We start from the raw sequence: 23,036 nt of genomic DNA, 5'->3' as shown, positions 1-23,036 counted from the left end.
CCTTGCCATCCATGAGAGCAAATGGCTTTTAGTCCTCAGCACATAACTTCTAGTAATGCATCCATGAATCACGTCTGACGAGGAGTTGTTCTTCCTTCTCCTTTGGGTTGTGACCTCCAGGAAGAGCTGCAGTTAGTTCCAGCTCAGCGTTACATGTCCAGTCCCACACAATAGTAAATACTCCATAAATCAGGTCGGCTGGTTTGGGGTCAGGCTTTCTTGACAAGAAGACTAGTAGACAAACAGTAAAGTCATCTTTCTTCTCAGACTTTAGTAATTTTTGCAAGCTTATAAAAAAGAAGCCTGGATTTAAATGGGGCATAGGCAGTGTCTTTATAACCCACTCAGCAGAAGCTAAACGAAGTGCAAGACAGAATCTTCTTCCCTCCCATCAGACACAACACACTCCTCTCCAGCCATGCCAGCCTCCTGGCCTCGGGGAGATATACAACTTACATTGTTATCTGATATTAATAATTCATTACTTCCTCTATGGCCATCTATCTTTATTTCCCATTCTAGCTTGAGCTGTTTACCTTTCCATAGATAAGGTGACCAGTGGCTACTCATCGCTGATGATAACCTACAGGTAGAAGGAAAGAGAGGTTTTTGTTGGTGTCCTTTTGTTTTCCAGACTTTGCTGTAAATTTGAATATTCTATAATGAGGGGTTTTTGGCCCCCTTGCCCCCCAGCTTAAAAATGAACTTGTTAGTCTAAAGATATTTCAGCTCATTAAAGAGACACGGTGTGTGTAAAATGGGGTCAGAATGGCTTCTAAAGCTACCCTGTCACTAATAGCAAGGATGATGTTCTTCACCCCCAACGAGCTGTAGGTTATACCTCTATAGATGAGGATAACGCCACCTACCTCAGTGTGATGCCTTGGGGGTGAAACGAGATGCTGTACGTGCAAGCACATGGCAAAATAAAACTAAAAATGTTATATAAGAGATAGTTGATTATCACAGTTAATTGATGATAATGATGAAATTTTAAAAAATTCTGTGGATTTTTCCTTTTATCTTTTTTGGCATTTCTGGAACATTGACTGTTCTGCAGACAATATTTAGCAATCGATATAATCACTTGTGTTTTTTTTTCCATTAGACAATATAGAGCTTGTCTGGAAAGTTCAGAAACAGAAAGAGGCAGTTTTTATTTTTCCTCTCCCTTATGCAGCCATCTTACATCCTGAATTCTAGAATGAGCATCTGAGAAGCTAGGACAGGTCTCTCTTCAGCTGTAGTATACTAAATCAGTTGACAGGGCTGCTCTGGGGTTCAGTATGTTACACGGGCACTAGCTTTCTATGCTAGTTTTGCAGTAAAAGTTCTCTAGAATATAAATTGATAGCAGAGACTCCTTTAGACGATGCATAACATCACTGACTGTTCCTCATTCACATTAAACTTCTTACGTTTTGGAAATGATAGACATCTTTTGTTTTTTGCTTGTATTTTTTCCTTACTCTCAAACATTTACAAAGCACCTGCCAGACACTGTTTCCAAGGACTAACCAATGCATAGGGCAAATCAAGTATCAATGCATGGGACAAATCAATCCTAGGCCATGTCAATTTGACTTTGATGGGAAAGACCAATCATTTTCCAGCCAACACCAGAATTGCAAAGTTGGGTAATCACAAGTGAAAAGTGTCTGGAAGTATGCTTTTTGGGATTGGGTGAAGGCCTGTGCTTACATCCTTGAATATTTAAGTTGACTTTTTCACTGTGGAGCAACACTGGTGTGACAAATGAGTATGTACATTGCTTCCATTTGGGTGGTGATTAAGAAAATCATCCTCTCCACTAACTACAGGGTTCTACTATAAAACACGTGATGACTTGCACCTTACCTGATTTTTAAGAATTATGTGCAGCTAGAGAACCAATAAATACAGAACAGTATAAAAGAATGGAGAACCTTCCCACCCGAGAGAAAACCATTTATGGAAATTTTGTTGTTGTTCTTCACAGTATTTATTGTATATTCCATGGTGTAAACCACTCTTTACTAGATGCTACACAAGAAATGGATTCCAGTGCCTTCAGAGAGGGTCTTGAGACTATTTTCACAATCAATGGAAAGTGCTAAGAACAAATGGTAACACTTCTATAAAGGACATTCTTCTCCTTTTTACTTTCTCTAGGCTATGGCCCAGAGCACTATCCAGCAGAACTTTTAGTGATGATGGCAGTGTTTTGTATCTTTGCCATCCAATATGGTAGTCATTAGCTAGGTGTGCCCACTGAGCAGTTGGAAGGTGGCTATAAGAACAAAATAATTTTACTTAATTCTAATTAGTATAAATAGCTCCGTGTGGCTAGTGGCTACCATATGAACCAATTGGCTACTGCTTAGTTGGTGATATTCATAAAAAAGAGTAACAAGTAATTATGGAGCATTAATACCAAGCATTGTGTTAAGCATATTATGTACACTAATCCTAATCACAACCTGATGAGGTAGTTACTAATATTATGCCCTTTTTGTAGATGAGAAATCAATACACAGAGAGGAAGCAAGGCACCCACATTGCAATCTAGAGCAGGGCAAAGTTGGATTTAGCATCCAGCAGTAAGTGTTCGCCCCCCTCAGTTTTAACCTGTGCCCCAGGCTGCCTCTCTATAAGATCCCACTGAATTCGTTAACAGCAGTGGTAATTGAAACAACGGTTATCCTGACCTTTTTTGTTACCTGGTTGGGTAGAAAAGCATCAGTGAACATTTTAAAATATTTCACCTCTTTGAAAACTTCTGGGCTAATTAAATTCAGAGGTGGCCTACTAAGTAGCTTAGAATTGTTGCATAAAGATGTATCACCCCCCTGTGCCTATAGAAGGCCATGACCTGTGGCCCTGTGCAGGAAACAAGAAACACTAACCCAACTTCTTATCTGGGGTTGTCATAGAGACTCAGCCTTAAACAAAGATGGTGCTATGTTTTCCGGCTCCAGTAATAGAGCTCAGCAATTAGCTTCATCTTTATTTAGTTTGCAACACCAGTCTGGAAGACTCTCTTGAGAGGAGACCCTGAAATAGCTTCTCACAGCGCTAGCACACAGCTAGAAATGATTTCCTGGGAACATGGTCGATGCCATGTGTGTGATAAACCTGAATATTTAAGAAAAAAAATCATTTTAATATCCTGAAAAACACTCTGATGTATAAACGATCACCATCACATCAAAACTATATCATATGTGTTGATCATCAGGCAGGGTTTAAAGAAAAAAGAAAAGTTTCCAAACCTGGATGTGTATCAGAACGCTTGGGAACTTTGTGACATTTTGATGAGCACCAGGGTAGGAAACAAAAGATATAAATTAGACTGAAGTATAAACTGGAATGCATTTCAAAAGATTTCTTCTTGGCAGATTTTCTGCCAGAAATAGAATTTAAAAATTGATCCTTGGTATTTCCTTAAATATCTGAGTACTAACAGTAATATTTTAATGCAACTTTGCCACCGTAGTGACTGTGTTGAATGTATTTATGGAAAGGAACTATGTGCTGTGTTATGAAATTAAATGGAAGCAAAGTGTGTTTAAATGTGGCTTACCAGGTCTCTCTCTTGATAGCACAGTGAGCTTTTGGCTTTAAGACACTGTTGCTCCGGAAATGATCAGTACTAAACAGGTGAAAGACAAGACGAGATGTATTGATATTTCAATCTGAAAATCGTGCAAGTCTTTCCAGACAAAAATCAGATACAGATGGATTACTTGGCACTCTCAAACTTTATTATGTGTGGTACAGAAATAGAAAGGGTACAGGAAATCACATGGAAAAGGATCAGATTGGAATCTCCAAATTCTTTCCTAGAGGAAACACAAATAGAAAAATTCAGTTAATGTTAGGTGACCTAATAACAACACTGATGGCTAACATTTGAATAACTATTGTGCCAAACTCTGTTCTTTTTTTTTTTTTCTTTCCTTTTTTTAAGGAGGGGCTTGGTCTCATAACCCTGAGATCAAGACCTGAGCTGAGATCAAGAGTCGGACGCTTCACCGACTGAGCTACACAGGTGTTCCCAAATTCTGTTGTAAGTGCTTTACTTTTATGTAGTGTTCACAAGTATGAAAACTATGAGGTTATATTTTACAGATGAGGAAACGGAGGCACAGAGAGATAACCTTTTCTAAAAGGTCAGCATTTTGTCCACTTGGCAGAAATGGCAGGGTCTCACATGCTGATCCTTTTACTTTGTAGGGGAGTCAAGTAGGAGCTCCCACTGATGCTACTATACCTACCACTTTACCCAGGATGGACTGAGAGCCCAATACCCAGGGAGGGACTGGCTTTGAAAGGGTCCCATCAAAGTAGATCACTGTAGGGATCTCTTTCCCCATTTGCTGGTATTGATGTCTTTCCTAAACCCTAGAAAGGGTTCTAATGGGCTTAAGGTCTGAAGACTCCTTTAGTGTCATTTCTCCTGATTTTGGGAATATTGAGAGGAGAGGGACATTGCTGGTATGTGAGGAGGACCACCTAGGGCTAAGCTTGTCCTGGAAATTGGATTCATTACATTCCTTGGTGGGCTGGGTAGCAAAGCTTGCTCAGGATACTTAGAAAAATGCAAAAACAATACTTGCCTTGGACAACTGCCTGACTGTATGCCCGTGCAGATGGCCACTTGTGGTTGCACTTTTCACCTGAATAGAAACAACAGCTAAAGTCTCAGTCTGGACTTTGGCAAACCACCGCAAATTAAAATGCAAATAAAATTTGTAAACATGACCAAAATGAGAAAAAGAGAAATTAAGTTCCTATAACAAAAATCTAAATTTTTCATGCTAACTCTGGGAGGCCAGCTTAATCAAATTTTCAGCTAACACAGATGATTGATAATGACTCTGGTGGCCAGTTTCTTTATAGAGCTTCACTCTGTCAGAAGCAGAGAGAGAAGGAAGAGGTGATGGAACTATGGTGGGAATTAGCTTTCTACATGTTTGTGCCAAGGAAGTGCCATTTTTTAATGCGAGCAAATCCTTTTCTGAGCTTACTTTCATTTACTGAGGTTCTCATGCCACCGAATGCGGAGGTAGGGTCTTGCTTGCAGTCATCAATATCTGATGACTTGGGATTTTAACTCTGAACAGGCTGCACTCAGCCCAGGGTGACCAGTAGGCCTTGAGTGTGTTATTCAGTGGATTTCAATGAGTTCTCAAGAGTTAAACATTTTCAACTCTGGAAGACCATGTTCTTGGAGGTAACCACCACAGTCTTTAATTTTTCAGACCACCAAAAGAATCGAAGAATAGGTGAAAGAATACCAAATTGTCTTATCATTTGCAGTACCATCCAGGAAGAAAAAACGAAAGAGGGTCCATCTCATTTCAAAATGTCTCTGAACTCCGATTATGTTTTCTGCCTTGAAGCCCTCGAGGGCTTCTAGAATTAACCGATGAGAGCAATAAAGGTTGATGAGATAGATTATGTAGACTGAAATGTTGTGTTCCATCCTATTTAATTTCAGAAAAGTTTATTAAACAGGACTCTGGCCAGAAGCCCGTGTTCGGACATGCACTGTGCCACTGGGTACTCGTGTGTCACTAGGAAGTTGCTGCACTGCTCTGAGCCTCAGTTTCTCCATATGTTAAGTGGGGACAATAAGTCCTGTGTCAATGGATGGTTGAGCACTTTGTAAGTCTGTAGCAAGAGGGATAATATGGTCCAGTTATTATCCTCATCATAAGTGATATTATTATTAAATTGCTATAAAGCACCATGTGAGGCCCTTTGAAGACAGAGATAAATTGGCCCAGCTCTTCAAGGAAGTTCTATATTTGATATAAGCTTGATAAATACTAAACTTCAAAGTATCAGCAAAGATCTCTGAGGGGTTTTGTTAATTGATTTTGTTGTAGTATCCTGGCCTTGAAAGGAAACAAAACGTGTTCTCACGAGCAAAGATTAAGGGACTCTGTTCCACTCAGTCATTATTCTGTCACTCAAGACATACCCCAGAATGATTATTTGTACTTAAAATGCTCTCCAGTTTGCCAGCCAGTGTGGAGTTACCTGTCGAAGTTAATCATATGGAGTGGTTCATGTATCAGGCGGTATGAGCCTATCTGTCCCACAGCAGCCTTGCTGAGTAACTGATAATCTTCTGTATCAATTTCACCAAGCTGAAAGACTATTACTGACCCATCAAAAGACCAAAGTAACCCATCTTGGAAACTGAGCTTGTTGTACCTAGAGAAAAGGTTGCCTGACTTCAATGGCAATCTAGATGCCATTCCTTCCAACTTTGATAGTTTATGGAAACAAAAAATGTAACCACAAAAAGGAAGAAAAAGCAAAGCCAATTAAAAGAAAACAGAAAGATGAGCAGGGACTAACAATGCTACCTCATATATGCACAGCCTTTGTAAAGGAAGGCTTTTATTTACAGGATTCCATGCCATCTTCATGGTATCCTCTGGAGAAAAGCATGCTCCCATCTTCTACCAGGGGAAACTGAAGATCACATAGGATAGGACTTATCCAGGATCCCAGAAGACCATGAGGTGATAAAGCTTATGCTACCTCAAATATCGCAGCAGAAACTTAGTGCAATTTTCCTTATTCTTGGCCAGAGAAAATAAACAGCACACTCAAGGTCAAAACTAATACTTGGACCAACACTTACGGGAAGTGGGGTTGCTGATTCATACAATGTTCTTCTACGTGTTTGGGTCAGCTCAGCAAGAAGAGGCTGTGGACACATTTCCTCAATCCTCTCGGTGCAAGCTGGGGTCCTTGGAGGTTACTCTGAAAAAAGGCAGAGATATAAGGGCATTCAAAACTAATCTTAAACTTGAAAAGAAAAAAATAATGAGAATATTCATGTGGATCATAAAGAGAAATAATGATTACCTTTGATTCCTAGAGAAAGTTAATTTAAAATGCATCCAAGTTCCATTGTACAGCCAAAAAAAAAAAAAAAACAAACAAAACAAACAAAAAAAAACCAAAAACTCTGCGAAGCTGAGACATGTCTTTAGGAGGCAGAAATAAGAGTCACCATCACTTGCGTTCTGAGAGGATGCTCATTCACAGTAATTGGGAAGAAGAAAGATTGTAGAGATTAACTGACTTTGGTTTAGGATACACACTGTTTTCTGTTTAAATGCAAATGATACTAAGGGCCTAAAGGACAAAATTTGTCCTAGATGCCAGTTTCTAAAAAAAAAAAAAAAAAAAAAGTAATAATCAGAAAACTACCAAACTGATTGTTTTTGTTTTTACCACATTAGAAGCTCTAACCATTTAAATCAAGTGTGCACAGGATCCATTACCAGTGGTAATTTTGAACTTCACATGCCCTTTGAAAGACAAATAGAATAGATATCTGTAGGCCATAAAAGTAAAGAAATAGGCATAAAACTTCGTTGGTTTTATACACAGGGTTAGCTCATCAAGAGAGACCTTGGTTAATTACCTACGTGCAGATGCAGCATTGACCCTCAGTTTTGAGAGTTTTATGTAAGAACCACAACATAGTTTTAAAACCTGTGACACCACAGTCAAAACATTGTCTTTTCAAGGCAATCTGTAATTTTTAGAGATTTTATCTGGAAGAATACGACTCCACTTGCTCAGTCTGCAGATGCAGTATTTTGTGATTAATAAATACTTATTATTTAAGGTATACATACTGTGTTCTAGGTAAGGTTAGGAGGCTTTGGTATAGTGAGGTATTATAAATACTCCAATTATTCCATGCACATTTTCTGAGAACCTAGTATTTGTCACACCTTGTGCTAAAGGCACAAAGATACAGCTGGCTTGGTCACTCTACACACAGGCCGCTTTCCTGCGTGTCGTTCCCTGCAACTATGTGCATCCAAAAACAGTACTTGAGCCTCACAGAGCTACTTTCTAATCCCAGCATATTCCATATTCTTTATACTTCTGGCTCTTTGTACATACTTGTTTTCCGCCTTGTGTGTCTTCCCTTTATGCTTGCCTGGAGTACTCCATCTTTTAAGACTAGCTCAAACAAAACCTGCTGGGTGATGCTGTCCACCTGTATCTTGCTAGCACTTGGTACAGACCTCTCCTAAGACCTACTCCTGTCACTTTGAATTCAAATTGCTTTCCTTTGAGTCTTCCTTCAGATCTGGGCTTCCTGTGGGTATTGTTCACTTCTGTCCCCAAATCCCAGTCAGTTCAGGGCTGGCCTAGAGGAGTGGTGCTTGACAAACCTGTCTTTGATGGACCCAACTGAAGAATACTCTTAGAGTTCATCAATCCTGGCCAGATGCCGTGGTGCCATGATAAAATGTAAAACTTAATTGTCATAGCTTTGGGGCATGATGCATACGTTTCTTTTATGCTAACAAAGAGTACAAATTCCAGCCGTGTGAACTTTCATCCCGTTTAAGTGGAACTGAAGTTGTAGAACCAAGTTGGCAAATACTGTTTTTTTTTTGAGGATGCTGAGATATATCAAACCCCAATGAGAGAAATAATGGTGTTTCATAGAGCTCTTAGGTAGAAAGAAATAGGCCAACAAGATTTATAGCTGCATTTATTTCTAAGGTGATTCTATATCAAAGGTCAGGTAACATATATTCTGTGCTATGCTATACTTACAGAGTGTTTCAAGATGGATTTTAAATTGACGGAGTCTCCAGTTAGCACAGAGATATCACATTGAATGTTAAGGAAGAGGGAGAGTCTCAATATGATACCAAAACATGGCTTACACAGTTCTGCAAAGCTTTAAAATGTAAGATAACCCCATTATAGTAATTATAAGAGACGAGATTATTGACTTTTTTTTTTTACAATACCATTTAATAAATTAGTGAAATGTCAATAATATAACCAGTGTGCTTGCTAGGAAGAACATACCTTGTAAAAACCAGACTCAGGGCTATTATTTGTGAGGCTGAATTGAACTGTTCAAGTTTTAAAATGAGAACACCATCCTGTGGTGTGAAAATTTACCTCCTAACAAAACAACCTGTTTCCTGACCTGGTAATGACGCCAGATTGATTGTGTTTTTGTTGCTTAATTGCATTTTAAAACAAATGTCATAAGATTGATAACCCTCTGCAGAGTTTTAAAATCTGCAAACATCCAGGCGAGAGATGGCAGGCAGTGCTGATTCAGCTGATGTCTGGCCTGTGGTGTCTGTGAGACAGGGCTGTTCCGCAGAGGAAGGAGATGCAGTGCGTTTTCAAACCAGGTTAGGTGCTGTTCTGTCTGAATTTGAACTTGCTTCCTTTAACCCCTTACAAGTAGGTGCTTGATCTGCCCTGTAGATTTCACCTTTATTGGGGTGTGCTGGCTGAAGGTGAAGTCTTATCAGCCCCGGAGTACAGAAATTTACTCGAACCTACAAATTTTCCATTACTGTTTGGTCTGCCTAAACACAGCATAGAAATGGATTTGAACACACAAACTTACACGCCTTCTTTCCCTGTTCTACTGAGCTGTCCTGTCTTATTGTAACCTGAACAAGGTAAATCACTACCCTCTTTGAGTAAATGTAACTTGGACCAACTTTCCAATTATTTTTTAAGTAGCAGTATAAGATCATTATCATTAATTTGTAAAGCCACCTTCACATTGGCAGAAAAGGAGAGCACCCAGTCAAAATCTTTGAAACAAGAAAATCCTAGCCAAAAGTTATTTTGAAACAGCACATCCTAAAAGTATTTTTTTAATTGAAAAATTGACTTAGAACATTTTCATCTTGCATCCTTTAACCCAAAAGGCATCAACTTAGAATGGAACTAAAGAGAATTTTTAATGGATTGAGATTAAATCTATCATTTTTACCCAGGGAAAATCCCTTCTCTTTTATTCTCAGAGAGTCTCATGTTAAAGGATGATTCAAGTGATGAGCTGCAGTGTTTTGACAAGCCCTTGGAGTACAAAAACTTGAAATCTCACTGGAATACTGTTATATATTCACTGGGAGAAAAGAATGCCCTATTTAAAAACTAGGACAGATCATGTTGATATGGAAAAAGGAAATAAGTGTGTGAACAATATATCCCAAATTAAAGACTGAGTTGCAGGCACCTATCTAAAATCAACAGGAAATGTAATTACTCTGAAAGGACTTTTGTCCTGTCTTAAAAAAAAACAAAACAGCAATATTCTGATAAAAGTTCCATGCTAGCAACATAAAAGAGAGGAAGACTAGCCCATGTTAGGAAGCAGGATTCCCCCTCCTATGACAGGACCTCTCCACTCTCTCTTGGAATCCCTCTACAGATAGGTTTCTCTATTTTGTAAGTATAGTAGCAGGTTTAAGGGAAATCAAAAGGCAACCTTTTATTCACCACAAATCATTCACCACATGATTTTAATAACTCTACACCATGTTTAACACTGTCTGTTTTCCCAAAGTTGGGAATACTTTGACTTTCAGCTGGATAGGGATGCTTGTCAATACAAAGGTTCTTTTTCCACTGTTTTATACTATTGTGTAGGCTAAAGGAGGGAGGTAGTGATAATAATAATGAACAATAACAAAAATTCATACATAGCATACATCTTTTAGTGAGAGCCCCAAATAATAAACATCAGTGAACAATCAATGATTAGTCTTATGTCTGCTCATGCCCATGCCCAATTCACACATCACACCATTTACCATTTCTCCTAAGCTATTTGTTTGAATACCTTTGGTATTTATTGGTAATTCCTGGGTTTGACTAATATTGGAACTCATTACAGATTCTTGAGGTCTTTCATTGAAGCTTTCCTTGCTCAGTGACATGACTGAAGTTGGTTCCGTGTTTCTCTAAGGCAGAACCATGAGCCACAGTTCATCTTCAACACACTATCAAGCCCATCCAGCAAAGCCTTTTCTAGTTCTTTGCTGCAAAGAAGGAACCAAGACTTTTTTGGGTTTGAGATAGTAAGGCCATTCATTGTTTTTTTTTTTTTTTTGAATGAATACATTTCTGGGAATGTATTTACTAAAAATAAGCCAGAACAAACATTTTTGCTAGGTTTGTAAAATATCTCCCTTTCTTCCCTATGAGTTTCCACACTGCCTTCTAAAACCTGAGCAAGACAACATACATTTAAAAATAATCTCTCACCATCGGTAATTTAAAGTAGCCCAAGTACCATACCAGAGTGACCAGCACCAATTCCACCACTGTTGGCTACTTGCTCAGAAAAGACAAATGTACACACACCCACATGCATGTTCTCCAGAAAAGAAACCAAGCATGTAACCCATAGCAGCTGTCTGCCCTATGCTTCGCAAACAAATCATCTTTGAAAACACGTTTCATCATATAAACAGATTTACAGGTAATCATGCACAGTTTTCATGGAAACACTTCTTTTCTCAGTAGAGACAAGAACATACAAATAAGTAAAAAATAGATTGTTTCTTACCTTTAAGAAAGCAGGCAAAAGCTATACTGTTGGTGGGATAGTGTACCAAGTAACAGACTTTTGTACACTCTTTCTTACTGGTGGTATACAGTCTACAGGAAAAGTAAATATATAGGTATATAAAATAAATGTGCACACAATATTCCTTTTATTCTTTTTTTTCCCCTTTTGAAGAAGAGGCTGCGATAGAGACCATAGACATTATGCTCACTCTTTCAGTGCGGTCAATAGCCTTTGGTAGACCAGTTCACCACAATTCAGGTACCTCTGAACATGGGAGTGCTGGTGCCTCTTGATTTAAGGCAGTCGGGTTTTAGTTGCTTGAGCTGTAGCAGTTGAGGGAACCAGCTCCCAGATAAGTTTTCTATCTGGTCAGAGCTTTCTTTTCTTCCTTTTGACATCCCTTTTTTTTTTTTTTCCTCAGCCTAGTCCAGCCATGCTGACCAGCCTGCATGGTTAGTCCAGCAGGATGAAACAAATAGCATAATGTTGAGAATGTTAGAGATCCAAACAAATGAAGAAGCAAAACAAAACAAAAACTGTAACAAATTAACACAGCACAGGAGCGTTTTCCAGAATTTTCTAGGCATCACTACTTATGTAGGGCTTGGTGTCCACATCCATTTTCCAGCAGTATATATATATATATTTTAAATCAAATGCCTCCTTATACTGACAGTCAACTATTTTATGTAATAATTACCTTCTTTGAGAACACAAATTTTCATGTATATGTTTTCCTTATAGTAGGTGCAAAAATGGTAGTGAAAAAAATAAAAACAGCATCAGAATACAAACTTGTATTTAAAATATCTTATTTTAGATTTTCTATTTTAGGTACAAATTGTCGTTTTTCTAAAATATGCTTCATCATACAGTGTACTCATTAGTGTATGCCTAGCCACTTTGTCAGAGTCAGTTAATCATATATTCCCACATCCAAGAAGGGGGAATCCCAAGCTGTCCACCTGCCTGATATTTCTAGTTGCTACTGACCTTCCAGAGTCTAAACTATCTGCAACCCATGCAGGTACTTGAGGACTTTCTCTGCACTACCTGGGGACACTGGCTTAGAAAATGGATGGTAGTTTAGGACAAAGGTAGGTTAGGGCTGCTTATCACTATGCACTGCAATCCTTTACAAGGAGAGCATCTGACCAGAGGATAATTCACGAAGCATCTTCTGTTTCTGATCAGTCCAGGTGAGAAAGGCAGCAGTTTTTATCGACCCATCTCAATAAAGCCATGCTGCCTCAGTTAATAGTATTCGTCCAACCGGAAAAGGTTGGTTAGTTGCCTAGCGGCCATCGATAAGCCATGTCCCAAGCACAACAGGTCCTCTTGTTTATTTGGCGTCTACATGTTTGCCACGAACAAACATCTGCCACGTCAGCAATAGAAAGTATGGAGAAACATGCTGAATTCAGGCTGCAGATGTGAGAACCAGAGCTTGAGGTGCCCTTCTTTTTAGAAAGGAATGTTGAGAAGGCATCATCGTGGCCAGATCTAAAGCTATCCAAAGTAGGTCAGGCTCTTCTGATCCTCTAGCTATAGAAATCTTGTTTGTATACATAATAATTCAACAAGTAGCCAAACTAAACCCTTAGACCTCCTCCTGTTTTTCAATCCCAAGGCAGAAGCCAACTAGCACTCGCCCAACTCTGAATATCTAATGCCAGTAGTGTACAGATACATTAAAATTTTAAGATTTTGTTTTTGTGCAATCCGCATGGAAGTTTTTCTTTTAAGTAATGGAATTTCGACTGAAGAAGCAACCTAAGAGGAAAACTGAGCTTCTTTGGGAAAACTCAGGCAGTGTTGGGGCAGTTTTAATTTCTGCCCATAGTAAGCCAACAAGCAAATTCGTTTTTATGTAGACATGTAGTTGCAGTAGATGAGTAGAAGCGTGCATGCACCAGATGGCAAGCTGCAATGGTGGAGCAGAGCTGTTAAAAATGAAAACACTCAAGATTGAAAGGCACTGAAACTAAGTGTTAACAGCAACAATGAATAAGGGGACATTGCTGTTTCATTATTTACTTTGTAGCTCATACTATAAACCCGACTTCCTCTCAGATACCCTCTCTCAGAGAATAGTGTACAGAATTTCCCCTTTGGAAAGACATGTTCCTTTTTCAAGTACATGGTGTGTGCTTTTGTTTCTTTTTCACCAAACAGCTTAGTTTCAGCAAATAATTCCTTTGTCTCTGCTACCAAAGTTCAGGAATTTGAGAATATTTGAGCTATATTTGTTATTAAGTAGAATATAGTAATATTTCCTCACATGAGGTGGTCTTATTGTTTATTTTCATGAACTGAATTTTTCATTACTGCTCTTTGCCTACATATATACATTTTTGCATTGCTCAGGACTGGTTTTCTGAATAAAATTACTATCTATGATACCACTATTTCCAGATTAGTGGCTCCTTTGGACCATTTGAAATAACTAATTGATTGTATTTTTGTCTCATCTCAAATGTTTCATCCCTTTAAGTTGACTTTATCCCAGGTCAACATCACTGCTAAAACTTTGGGAGACATTTCCAGTATGTGTCCTAGATAAAATCCTTGCCTATTAAGACATTAATTTCTAGAGATGAGCTTTCTGATATAGTATCTCACACAGATGGCTATTTAAATTAAATTATTTAAAATAAACAGTATTTTTACTCAGTTAAGTAGCCATATTTCAAGTCCTGATTGGCCACATGTGACTAGAACATTTCTACCACTATAAGGTTCTATTGGGCAGATTTTGTGTGGATAAACTTTTGATTCTTTTGGGGGGGACCTTTGGGAGCTGGGTCATCAGAAACACCAATGTTTGGAGGTACATGAATCTCCTCCTATGGTTAGGCAAATACCTATTCAAATTACTTATGGTATTTTAGGGAGTGTCTACACAAAACCAAAAGAACTAGAACAATTTTTAAATTGTTTTGGACTGCTTATAAGACAAGGACTATTTGATTTCATTTTTTTCCCCTGAAATGTTTATTTTTGCTCTGTGTAGACACCAAAACATCATTAACAAAACCCAACAAAACTTTTTCATGGGAAGGCACCAAATGAATTCCAAATGGAATAATTGTCATGATTGGCATAGATAATAAGTTACATAAATTTTTGAGTAACTACGATGAGGCCTCTACCTGGGCAGCCTTCTTTGAGCTCAAGTTACTCCTATCTTTGTAGACAACACAACAACAACAATACTTTTCCCAGCACATTTAACTAAAGAGTCTGCAACACACATCATTACATGCTTTATATGCAACCTGAATCATCAGCTGAGGAAGCCAAAAGAGTAATTTCTGTTTTGGAATTATGACATAACACTTACATTCTTAGGAACAGAGCAGCGAAGAGAAGTAGGCATGGATTTGGGAGTCAGACCTGGGTTTCAGTCCAACCTCCACTGCTAACTAGATGTATGACTTTGGTAATGGCACTTAATCTCACTAAGCCTGGGTTTCTTCGGTAAAAAGAACAATTCTCCTACAGAGGTACCATGAGGGGTAAGAGATCTTGCACACAAAGCATTTTGGATAATGCCTATTTCAAAGGGTAGCTGATGCAAGAATTCCTAGTAGTATTAGTGTTACTATTAGTACTAGTGTGTGTCAGTATTAGTGTTAGTATTAGCATTTTACAACCATTATTGTATCCAAAACAGCTTCAGCAAGAATAGAACCTAATCATTAAATGTTAATAATAGTAGAAATGTTATTTGAAAGCTAATTATTTTTAAGTAGCTAAGTACTGAATTGTCCAAATTCAAAACTTTAACATGGTCATTTTTTTTTCAATAGACTTTTGACCATATCTTCTTATTGATTTTTGGGCATATCTAGTTAAATTGTGTGTGTGTGTGTGTGTGTGTGTGTGTGTGTGTGTGTGTGTGTGTTCAGATATAAATATAAAACACTTAATGGAATGTCTCTGGGATAAAAGTTTTATAAAATGCAAGTCTGGCAAGGGGTCCTAGAATAAAACACTACAGAAGTATAAATGTGCAGGTATATTTATCAACACAAGTATGCATAAAAATAGATGCTTATGCATATATATTCACGGAAATATTTCTTTTTGGTCATCAGTTGCATCTACTGCCATACAGTCTTTAACTGTACCATCACATCCACATAACCAATCACATTAAAATGTACTTTTCTGCCTTCTAAGGAATAAAAGGACAACAATATATTATTTTCTAGATGCATAATATTATGACACACTTATGACATAAATATTAGTAGCTCCATTTTAAATATGAAGATGCTGAGCTTTAGAATAGCTCAGTGATTCTCAAACCACACATCTGGGAAGTGGAGTGGTTGAGATTTGAACCCAGGTCTGTCTCAACCCGGAGCCTCTTCCAACATCACATCAAATACCACAGGATTCACTACCCACTTTCCCTCCTCTCAAATGACCATTTGCTCTGAAGACACAAGAACAGAGGCTATATCTGTTTTTCCTTTCTCTTGGTGTGGTCTTCGTCCTTCCTCTTGCTTTGTCCCAGAATCCGTTCTATTAAAAGGTCCAAGTGAACCCCACGATATTGTTAACAAGCCTTTGTAACCCTGTCTACATATTCTCAACAAGTTTCACAATATTCACTCAGCCAACTGCTTAGAAATGGAGAGGAGCCAAGATCATGAATCTTTGCACAGTATTCGTCAGGAACAAACTCTCTTGCCTCCTGGTCTTCAAAGATCTCTCTCTTACTTGCAGAGTATAAAGGATTACCTCAGTCTTTAGAATAGGGACTCCTTTCTGCGTGGCAAGAAGCCTTTGTCTATGACAAAATCAGTTCATAACTGAAAAAATGTCTTGAAGGATTTAATGAACAACCTGAATCCCCCTCTACTTTTTAAAACAGGAAGTATTATGAACGCTCGAATCTGCCACATTCTCTTTGGAACTGGTCAACTCATTCCTAGAAAACAAATCCTGGAAGTAGTATTTTTAATCTAAAATGCACTCTTACCACCATATCATTAGTAAAATTGGCAAGGGGGAATTCTCTGTGTTTAGCCTCTAGTTAAACAGTCTTGTTTGCTTACAAATCGGTACGTGTATGTCCATCGTTTTGGAGTGATTTGCAGGTGTTACTAGAGGCTACCCAGGGGTTGCAGATATGCAATGTAGCATGTCAGACCTTAATCCCCTCCCTAATATTTTGTGTTTCACGGAATGAAACTGTGCTACAGTGGCATGGTAGATGTTTTTCCCATGTGGGGATGTTAAAACCATGGTAGTACTCGGCCTGTATACTTAGAGGTGTTTTCTTGTTTCTAGAAAGCTGCTTAGTAAAGAATCATAAACTTCTCTACATTCATGTTCCAGTGAAAAGAAGTTTTGCTTTCTAAGTTATTAAATATTCCAGTTTTATTCCCACTGCTACAGTTCAGTCAGGTGTTAAAGCTTCCCTACTGGGAAGTTGTTCCCCTAACATGAGGAGAGCAAGAAAGGTGGGTCACAACCCGACAGGTATGTCTCTGTTGTTAGGAGGGTTTGGTACCAATGAACAAGAAGGAAGGGGGAGATTTCACACTTCAGAAGCAGAGCCTCTAAAAGCTTTTTTCCCCACAGGGAGCAAAAGTTAAATGGGGGCAAGAATAAGACAAACTCTTAAGAGCAAAGGTTAGCATTCACCCAGGAACCCACTCCGTTAAGACAAGAATGGCTACCATAATTCTCCAAAGAAAGGCAAACTCATACCACAGTTCCTAGAGCTTCCTGATGAAGGAGGGGAAGTTGAAAGGAAAGGAAAGTTACTTACTGTTTGGGTCTACGTTTTCACAGAGTTCTGTCTTTGCCTCACCGTTGGGTCTGTCACTGGGTTTGTGTGACAGCCGCGATGACATGGTGGCTGCCGTGACTACCGCCTTGAAGCTTCGCTTCCGCTTCTGGACATTGAGTTCAGGGTGGAAAATGATGATGTACACTTTCGGCATGTAAAGCATCCCCAGAGCCACTGACGCACTTAGGTTCATGGAGATTGTAAGTGTGGTAGTTTGTATGTAGAGCTAGGAGACACAACACACAAGACACTATTACAAATAAAATGACTGCAAAGGAAGTCTGAATACTTAACACATGACATCAAGAATGACTTTGGCTAGGAGAGAAAACAGCCATCTCCAGGGCCTTCTCATTAAAAAAAAAAAGAAAAGAAAAAGAAAAAAAGAAAAAAGGAAGTCAGTATAACTTGGCACATTTATTGGAGAGTTTTTGCCTATATTAATTGATCGAAAGCCTTTGGGTGAATCCGTGTGCATGGTTGCCCTGGAGAAGTCTCCTACACAGAAGTTCATAGTAGTAATCAGAGTTGAAGTACTTTCAGTCAGAATGGCAGATGAATATGAAGACGTGAAAATCACAGAAATTTGTAATCTTGAGTAAGGGTGGTTATTTTTTTATCTTCCATATATACACAAAAGGATTAATACTACACAATTTCTCACTACACAAAGACTCTGGGACCTTTGAAAGTTATGTTAATATATGTCCCTTTTGTATTATTATCTTTTAAACTGTTCCCCTTCATCATACCTACAAAGTAGTGAGTTAAGTTGCCCTGAAAACTAAGCCCTTCTTGCTTAGTTCTGATTTACAAAACACTGATGGCAAGGGCCCAAGATCTAGTGATGTTGGCTTGTCCAGTCTCTTTATGTTGACAAATTGCTAATAGGGTGCAAAACCATCCCGACACTGTGTTATTTGTGGTGTGGATGGTGTCTCCATAACTGTCCTTGTCTCCTTTGGCTCCCCTGAAAAATCAGTAAACAACCAGTCACTTACTGTGCAGTGTGTTAAATCACTGCCTTGGTTATAAACTTGAAGAGATGTTGGTGGAAGGGCGTGGGGATTTGTAAGATCAGTAAAGAGAAAACTACAAACAGCTTGCCTTGGTCCAGCTGTGTTTATGAAGTGCCCTTTTTTGTGATCTGGAGCCCCACCCCTATATTTTTAGATATGTTTGCCTTTTGCATGACTTCTAAAGGCTAGATTAAATGTGATGTGATGGATGTGTTAATTAATTTGATGTGGTAATGATTCCTCAATTATACATATATTAAATCATCACACTGCATGCCTTAAAAAGGATCATGTTGTATGATCCTGAATATATACAGTTTTGTTAATCATACCCTAGTAAAGCAATAAATAAATGAACACATTCATTCATTCATTCATAAAATTTCAATCACATTAAAAAAATGAATAGGTGCCATGGCCTTTTGTGTCAATGGAAAGCCGAAGATATATTTATTCAACCATTGTATTCCATAACTTCCATAACTAGGTCTTCCCCTTGATCAGAGGATAAAAGCCCCATCCCTCAATGGAGTCTACAAGGCTCCACATAGTCTTCCCGCCTGCCAACTTTTTCAGACTAATTTGCCACCACTTTCCCCCACCCTTCTTCCCAGGTCACTATCCATATGGACACTCCTTTAGGTCTAGAAGATGTTGTGTTCATTCAGCCACATTTAATACATTTAAAAATGTAATATTTCTTTATTTTTGTTTTCCTCTGTATGGAATGATTTTCCTCTGCTTCTTAAAACATCCATCCTAGGCTTCCCTTGCCTACAGACCCAAGTCTAGGCCAGCTTCTTTACTTATACACTCAGAGAACTGTTTTCATTATATCATTGGTCTCTGCTTGTAAATATATACCTTTTGCCCCAATCATCTGACCATCTCTCTCTGACTAGGCCATGAGTACGAGGAAGGCATGTCTGTGGTGTGTTGTTGTGTCTGCAGTACTGACAAACAGGAGGCACTTAAATAAACATGAGGGAGGAGCTCACTTGCTCCTATAACAAGTGTCTTTTTCCTACCTGTGATTCAAACAGTCTCTAAACATACAAGTATTTCATCAGAACTATTGGCTGCCTGGATACTTCTGTATTGTATTTCAAACTGAGGCTCCGGTGCAGAAATTAAAAGAGACTTTGCCATCTCATGTGGAAGGAATACAGTTTTCTAACAAACGTTAATTTGAATGTGCATGTCTTTGAATGGTTTTAAGGAGCCTCCAGCGGCTAACTGTATAATACATAATGAATGTAAAATAGAAAGACAAAACAATATTGAATTAATGATCCTTTGGTTGTGAATCAGACTGTATTTTAAAAGCTTATCTTCTGTTGGAATAGTTTCAGACTTTGAACTCCTTTCCACTGTGCTAACCTACACCATTTAAGAAAGGCTTACCATGGTCATAAGGCTTTAAGGACCTAGGCAATGTTGCTTCCTTCCTTCATGATTCCTGCTGTCATCCTACTAATGAGACTTTGCAAATCATGGTTTAGCAGTCCAAAAAAGAAAATGATATAATTTGACCTATGGTTTTGTTTCTGTTTCTCCGTTCATGAGCAAATTTTACAGTTGAAGAAATCATCCATAGTTTATTATTTAAAACATAGCTATAAATGACGTATGTACATATGCTTCTGTATGTGTGTGTCTCTGTGTATGTACACACTTTTTCTTAACAAAGACTACTTAGCAATTTAAGACCTTGAAAGCTATGATGTTCATTTTATGGAGTGTTTGATTTCATTATTCTCAAATTAGAGCCCATTGAGACTTAATATTTTGTGTTGAAACTTTTACAGTCTCTGGTGAACTTCAGAAGTATGTGAAAACCAACATGAACGCCACTGACCAAATTCCTACTCCCACATTTCCTCTTTATACTGCATGGTGTTTAAGAATGAATGGTCTGAAGCTCATCTGAGGTTCAATTCCCATTTCCTAGTTCTCTGACCTAGGGCAAAGAATTTGGCCTGTCTATGCCTCAGCTTTTGCATCTGTAAATGGGGATGATAATAACAGTACCTACTTCATAATGTTGTGCTGACAATTAAATCAGTGTTTGTAAAGTACATAGGGTCAGACCCAGCAATACTATAGAAGTATTTTGGAATAAGTATATAGGTATAAAGATATGAAGGCTTTAGTCTACAGGGATTCCAGAGGCATTGGGCCACAAAGATTCAAACCCACCAAGCCCCAGGAGAGGACCCAAGTCACTGTCTCTTTGGCCTTCGGTGGGAGGCTCATCTTTTGACTGTGTTTATTCTAACATCAGCTTTTAGTACATTCTTTTAACAAATTATAACCTATTTATTTTTAGTCTTGAGGCTATTCTTATTTTACCTGCTGCTTACTGTAAAATACATTACCCTGTTTATTTAACCTTGGGTATTTGACAATATTTTATCTTCTTTATAATTTCTTTAGCAAGGTCAAGGCATTGGTGATCATTGTTGGTCCTTTTCATCAAAACAAGAGGCCCCTGACACATGGTTTTACGGAGATCAAGCCTCTCCCCAGGGCTGGCATTCAACTAAACCTCATCCCATTCTGGCTCTCTGAGGATCAGCCCCAGGGGAGCTAAGTCTTCCCACCTTGGCCAATCCTCGATGACTCAGGATGCAGATTGCCTTGGAAATTCCATGTGTTTTGATAATTAAGCTTTAATTTTATCAACACCCTAAACGAATTTCCAGAATCTAGTTTCTGCTCCTTGGTTGAATGTGGCTTTTCCAACACCCATCATATATAATTCCGCTTATATAACCAAATAGCATTCAGGCAAGGAATTTACAGTCAAGCCAACAAAGAGCTTTGCATATATTCTAGAACAGTGTTTATTTTAAAGTCTAATCCATGGAATTTTGGGCTATTATTCTGTCAGTTTCCTCATTTGTAGAATGGAGACAATAATGATTCCTACCTCATATGGTGGTTTTGAAGATCTAATAAATATATGAAAAATGCTTAGCATAATGCCTAGGAAATAAGTACCCATGAAATGTTAACTACTTATTATTTTAACTACTTTTTATTATAACTACTATTTATATTCCGCTTAATATTTATTTAGATTAGGTTGTTGGAGTGCAAATCTCAAGATGAAGGCTCATAACCATTTTCACTTATTTAAATAAATGTCTTTTTACATATGTCTTTTTTTTTTAACATATGTCTTATTGATTAACTAGGTTGTAGTGTCTAAAACACCAAGCCTATACATGTCTGGTCTGACTGAAATATACCAGCAAGTATACTGTTAGCTATATGCTTAATTTAATGCCAGACAAAGCCCACCTGAATCTTTTTCATCTTGGTCTAAGTTCATTATCAGATAAAATGCTAATCCATACTACGAGATGCCATTATTGTTTTGTAAGATGGTGTAACACTACAGTTACTTGAATTCTCTTTGTCTAACTTTTTATTGCTAAGATGCTAAGAAATTTGAAAAGTGGTCAGATAGTGTTCATGAGCAACTCTGAAATTTGCCAATTCTTCTGTGTAAATTTATTTTGAGAGATTTCAAGGCAAGCTATTGAAAGTTGTAATAGTGACAGGCTTCAAACTTTGAACATCATAGTATTTGAGATACCGTCCAAAGAATAATGAGAAAAAGAAAGAAGTAAAGAAAAAATTTGTAGGGCACAGAGACAGATACAAAACTGGATCAGGAAAAACTCAATTTCAGATTTTTGAATTAATCAAAATACTCTCATCATTACTACTGCTGTCCTTAGAAGTATATACTATACAATGAACTAACAATATATTTATACTAATGAATTGCCAGCTTTATCTGTAAAAATACTATATTAGAAGAAGAGTCCTAGGACTATTTGATGGTGTCAAACCACTGATGTAAGAGATTATTAACTCATGACCCATGCTGTAAATTCACTGTTAGTTCTCTTTTCTAGATAGGCTATATGAAAGACTTACTTTTCCACTGTTTGTGCATTCACCCATGTACTGGTTCTCCATTTTCCTGAGATACTACCAAATGCCTGCACTGGCCCAAACACTAAGTACACCATTGTGAAGATGATAGACATTCTCCCTCCATCAGGAAGCCATACTCTAGCGGCAGGAGGAAGGCAATCAAGAATGAACTAATTCTTCATGCATCAACTGCTCACCAACTCCTTTTTCCCCACAATGTATATTGGCCCCCATGTCCCCTTCCTTTTCTCATCTCCTTTGCTGACCTTTTGTGCCTCGACACCTTGTTTATATTTGATGCTTCATCCAGTGGCCCCTTCTACATAAAGCCTTCCCTATGTCCCCAGTCAGGGCAGTTCCCCTGTTGGCCCCTGTCATAGGTACAGCTCCAAAGAGCACTTAACCTGGTCTGCTCAGGAGAGTATAGCCAGTTAGTTGTGCTTTAACCTTTGCTTTGAAAATGCAAATATATCCCTAGCAGATGGGTGTGTTAGGGAACAATTTGAGTACAACACAAAGTTTGTTTGCACATGTATGATTTTTCTCCCCAAGAAACACCAGATGAGCACAGTAAACTACCTCCAGCTGTACCAAGCTATGCAACAACACACAAAATGTGTACACACACACACACACCTCAAACATCTGCCTTTGTTCCCCTTGCACAATTTTATTATAAGTCACAAGCAGCAACACTCCTGGCACCTCCTTCCATGAGCAAACTTTACCTCCTTTTTCTTAAGGTAAAATGCCTTATTTATTGTAACATTTATGCACTGCCTAGCCATTTAACTTGTGTAAAACCATGCCACCATTTTTATTAGATATTTTTTTAAATGTCACTAGTGATGTTTTTGAGTGTTATGTCCCTAACCCAATTTTTCCCATA

At 38.2% G+C, this 23,036-nt stretch overlaps 1 protein-coding gene across 9 annotated transcripts in view; it reads right to left on the bottom strand.

Annotated features, from left to right (window-relative positions):
• Nucleotides 1–23,036, bottom strand: part of GRM7 (glutamate metabotropic receptor 7) — a 914,710-nt gene that overhangs the window by 38,963 nt on the left and 852,711 nt on the right. The window contains exons 9-14 of one of the 9 annotated variants that reach the window (XR_012380942.1): nucleotides 17,157–17,403; nucleotides 11,366–11,457; nucleotides 6,868–7,039; nucleotides 6,641–6,762; nucleotides 4,599–4,658; nucleotides 3,730–3,821 (exon numbers count right to left, since the gene is read on the bottom strand). The exons of 1 other annotated variant lie outside the window; for it this stretch is intronic. Coding sequence is in view for 5 of the 8 variants with exons in the window: in XM_025885492.2 (XP_025741277.1) it covers nucleotides 11,387–11,457; nucleotides 17,157–17,403 (318 nt within the window). In the remaining 3 variants the exon portion in view is untranslated. 7 more of the 9 variants (XR_012380943.1, XR_012380944.1, XM_073901584.1 and 4 more) reach the window with 7 other exon arrangements.

Source organism: Callorhinus ursinus, unplaced genomic scaffold (assembly GCF_003265705.2).
Source record: "Callorhinus ursinus isolate GAN/ISIS: 27379988/994484 unplaced genomic scaffold, GSC_fseal_2.0 scaffold15, whole genome shotgun sequence".
NCBI lineage: Eukaryota > Metazoa > Chordata > Mammalia > Carnivora > Otariidae > Callorhinus > Callorhinus ursinus.
This window is presented reverse-complemented; position numbering and strand designations above follow the sequence as displayed.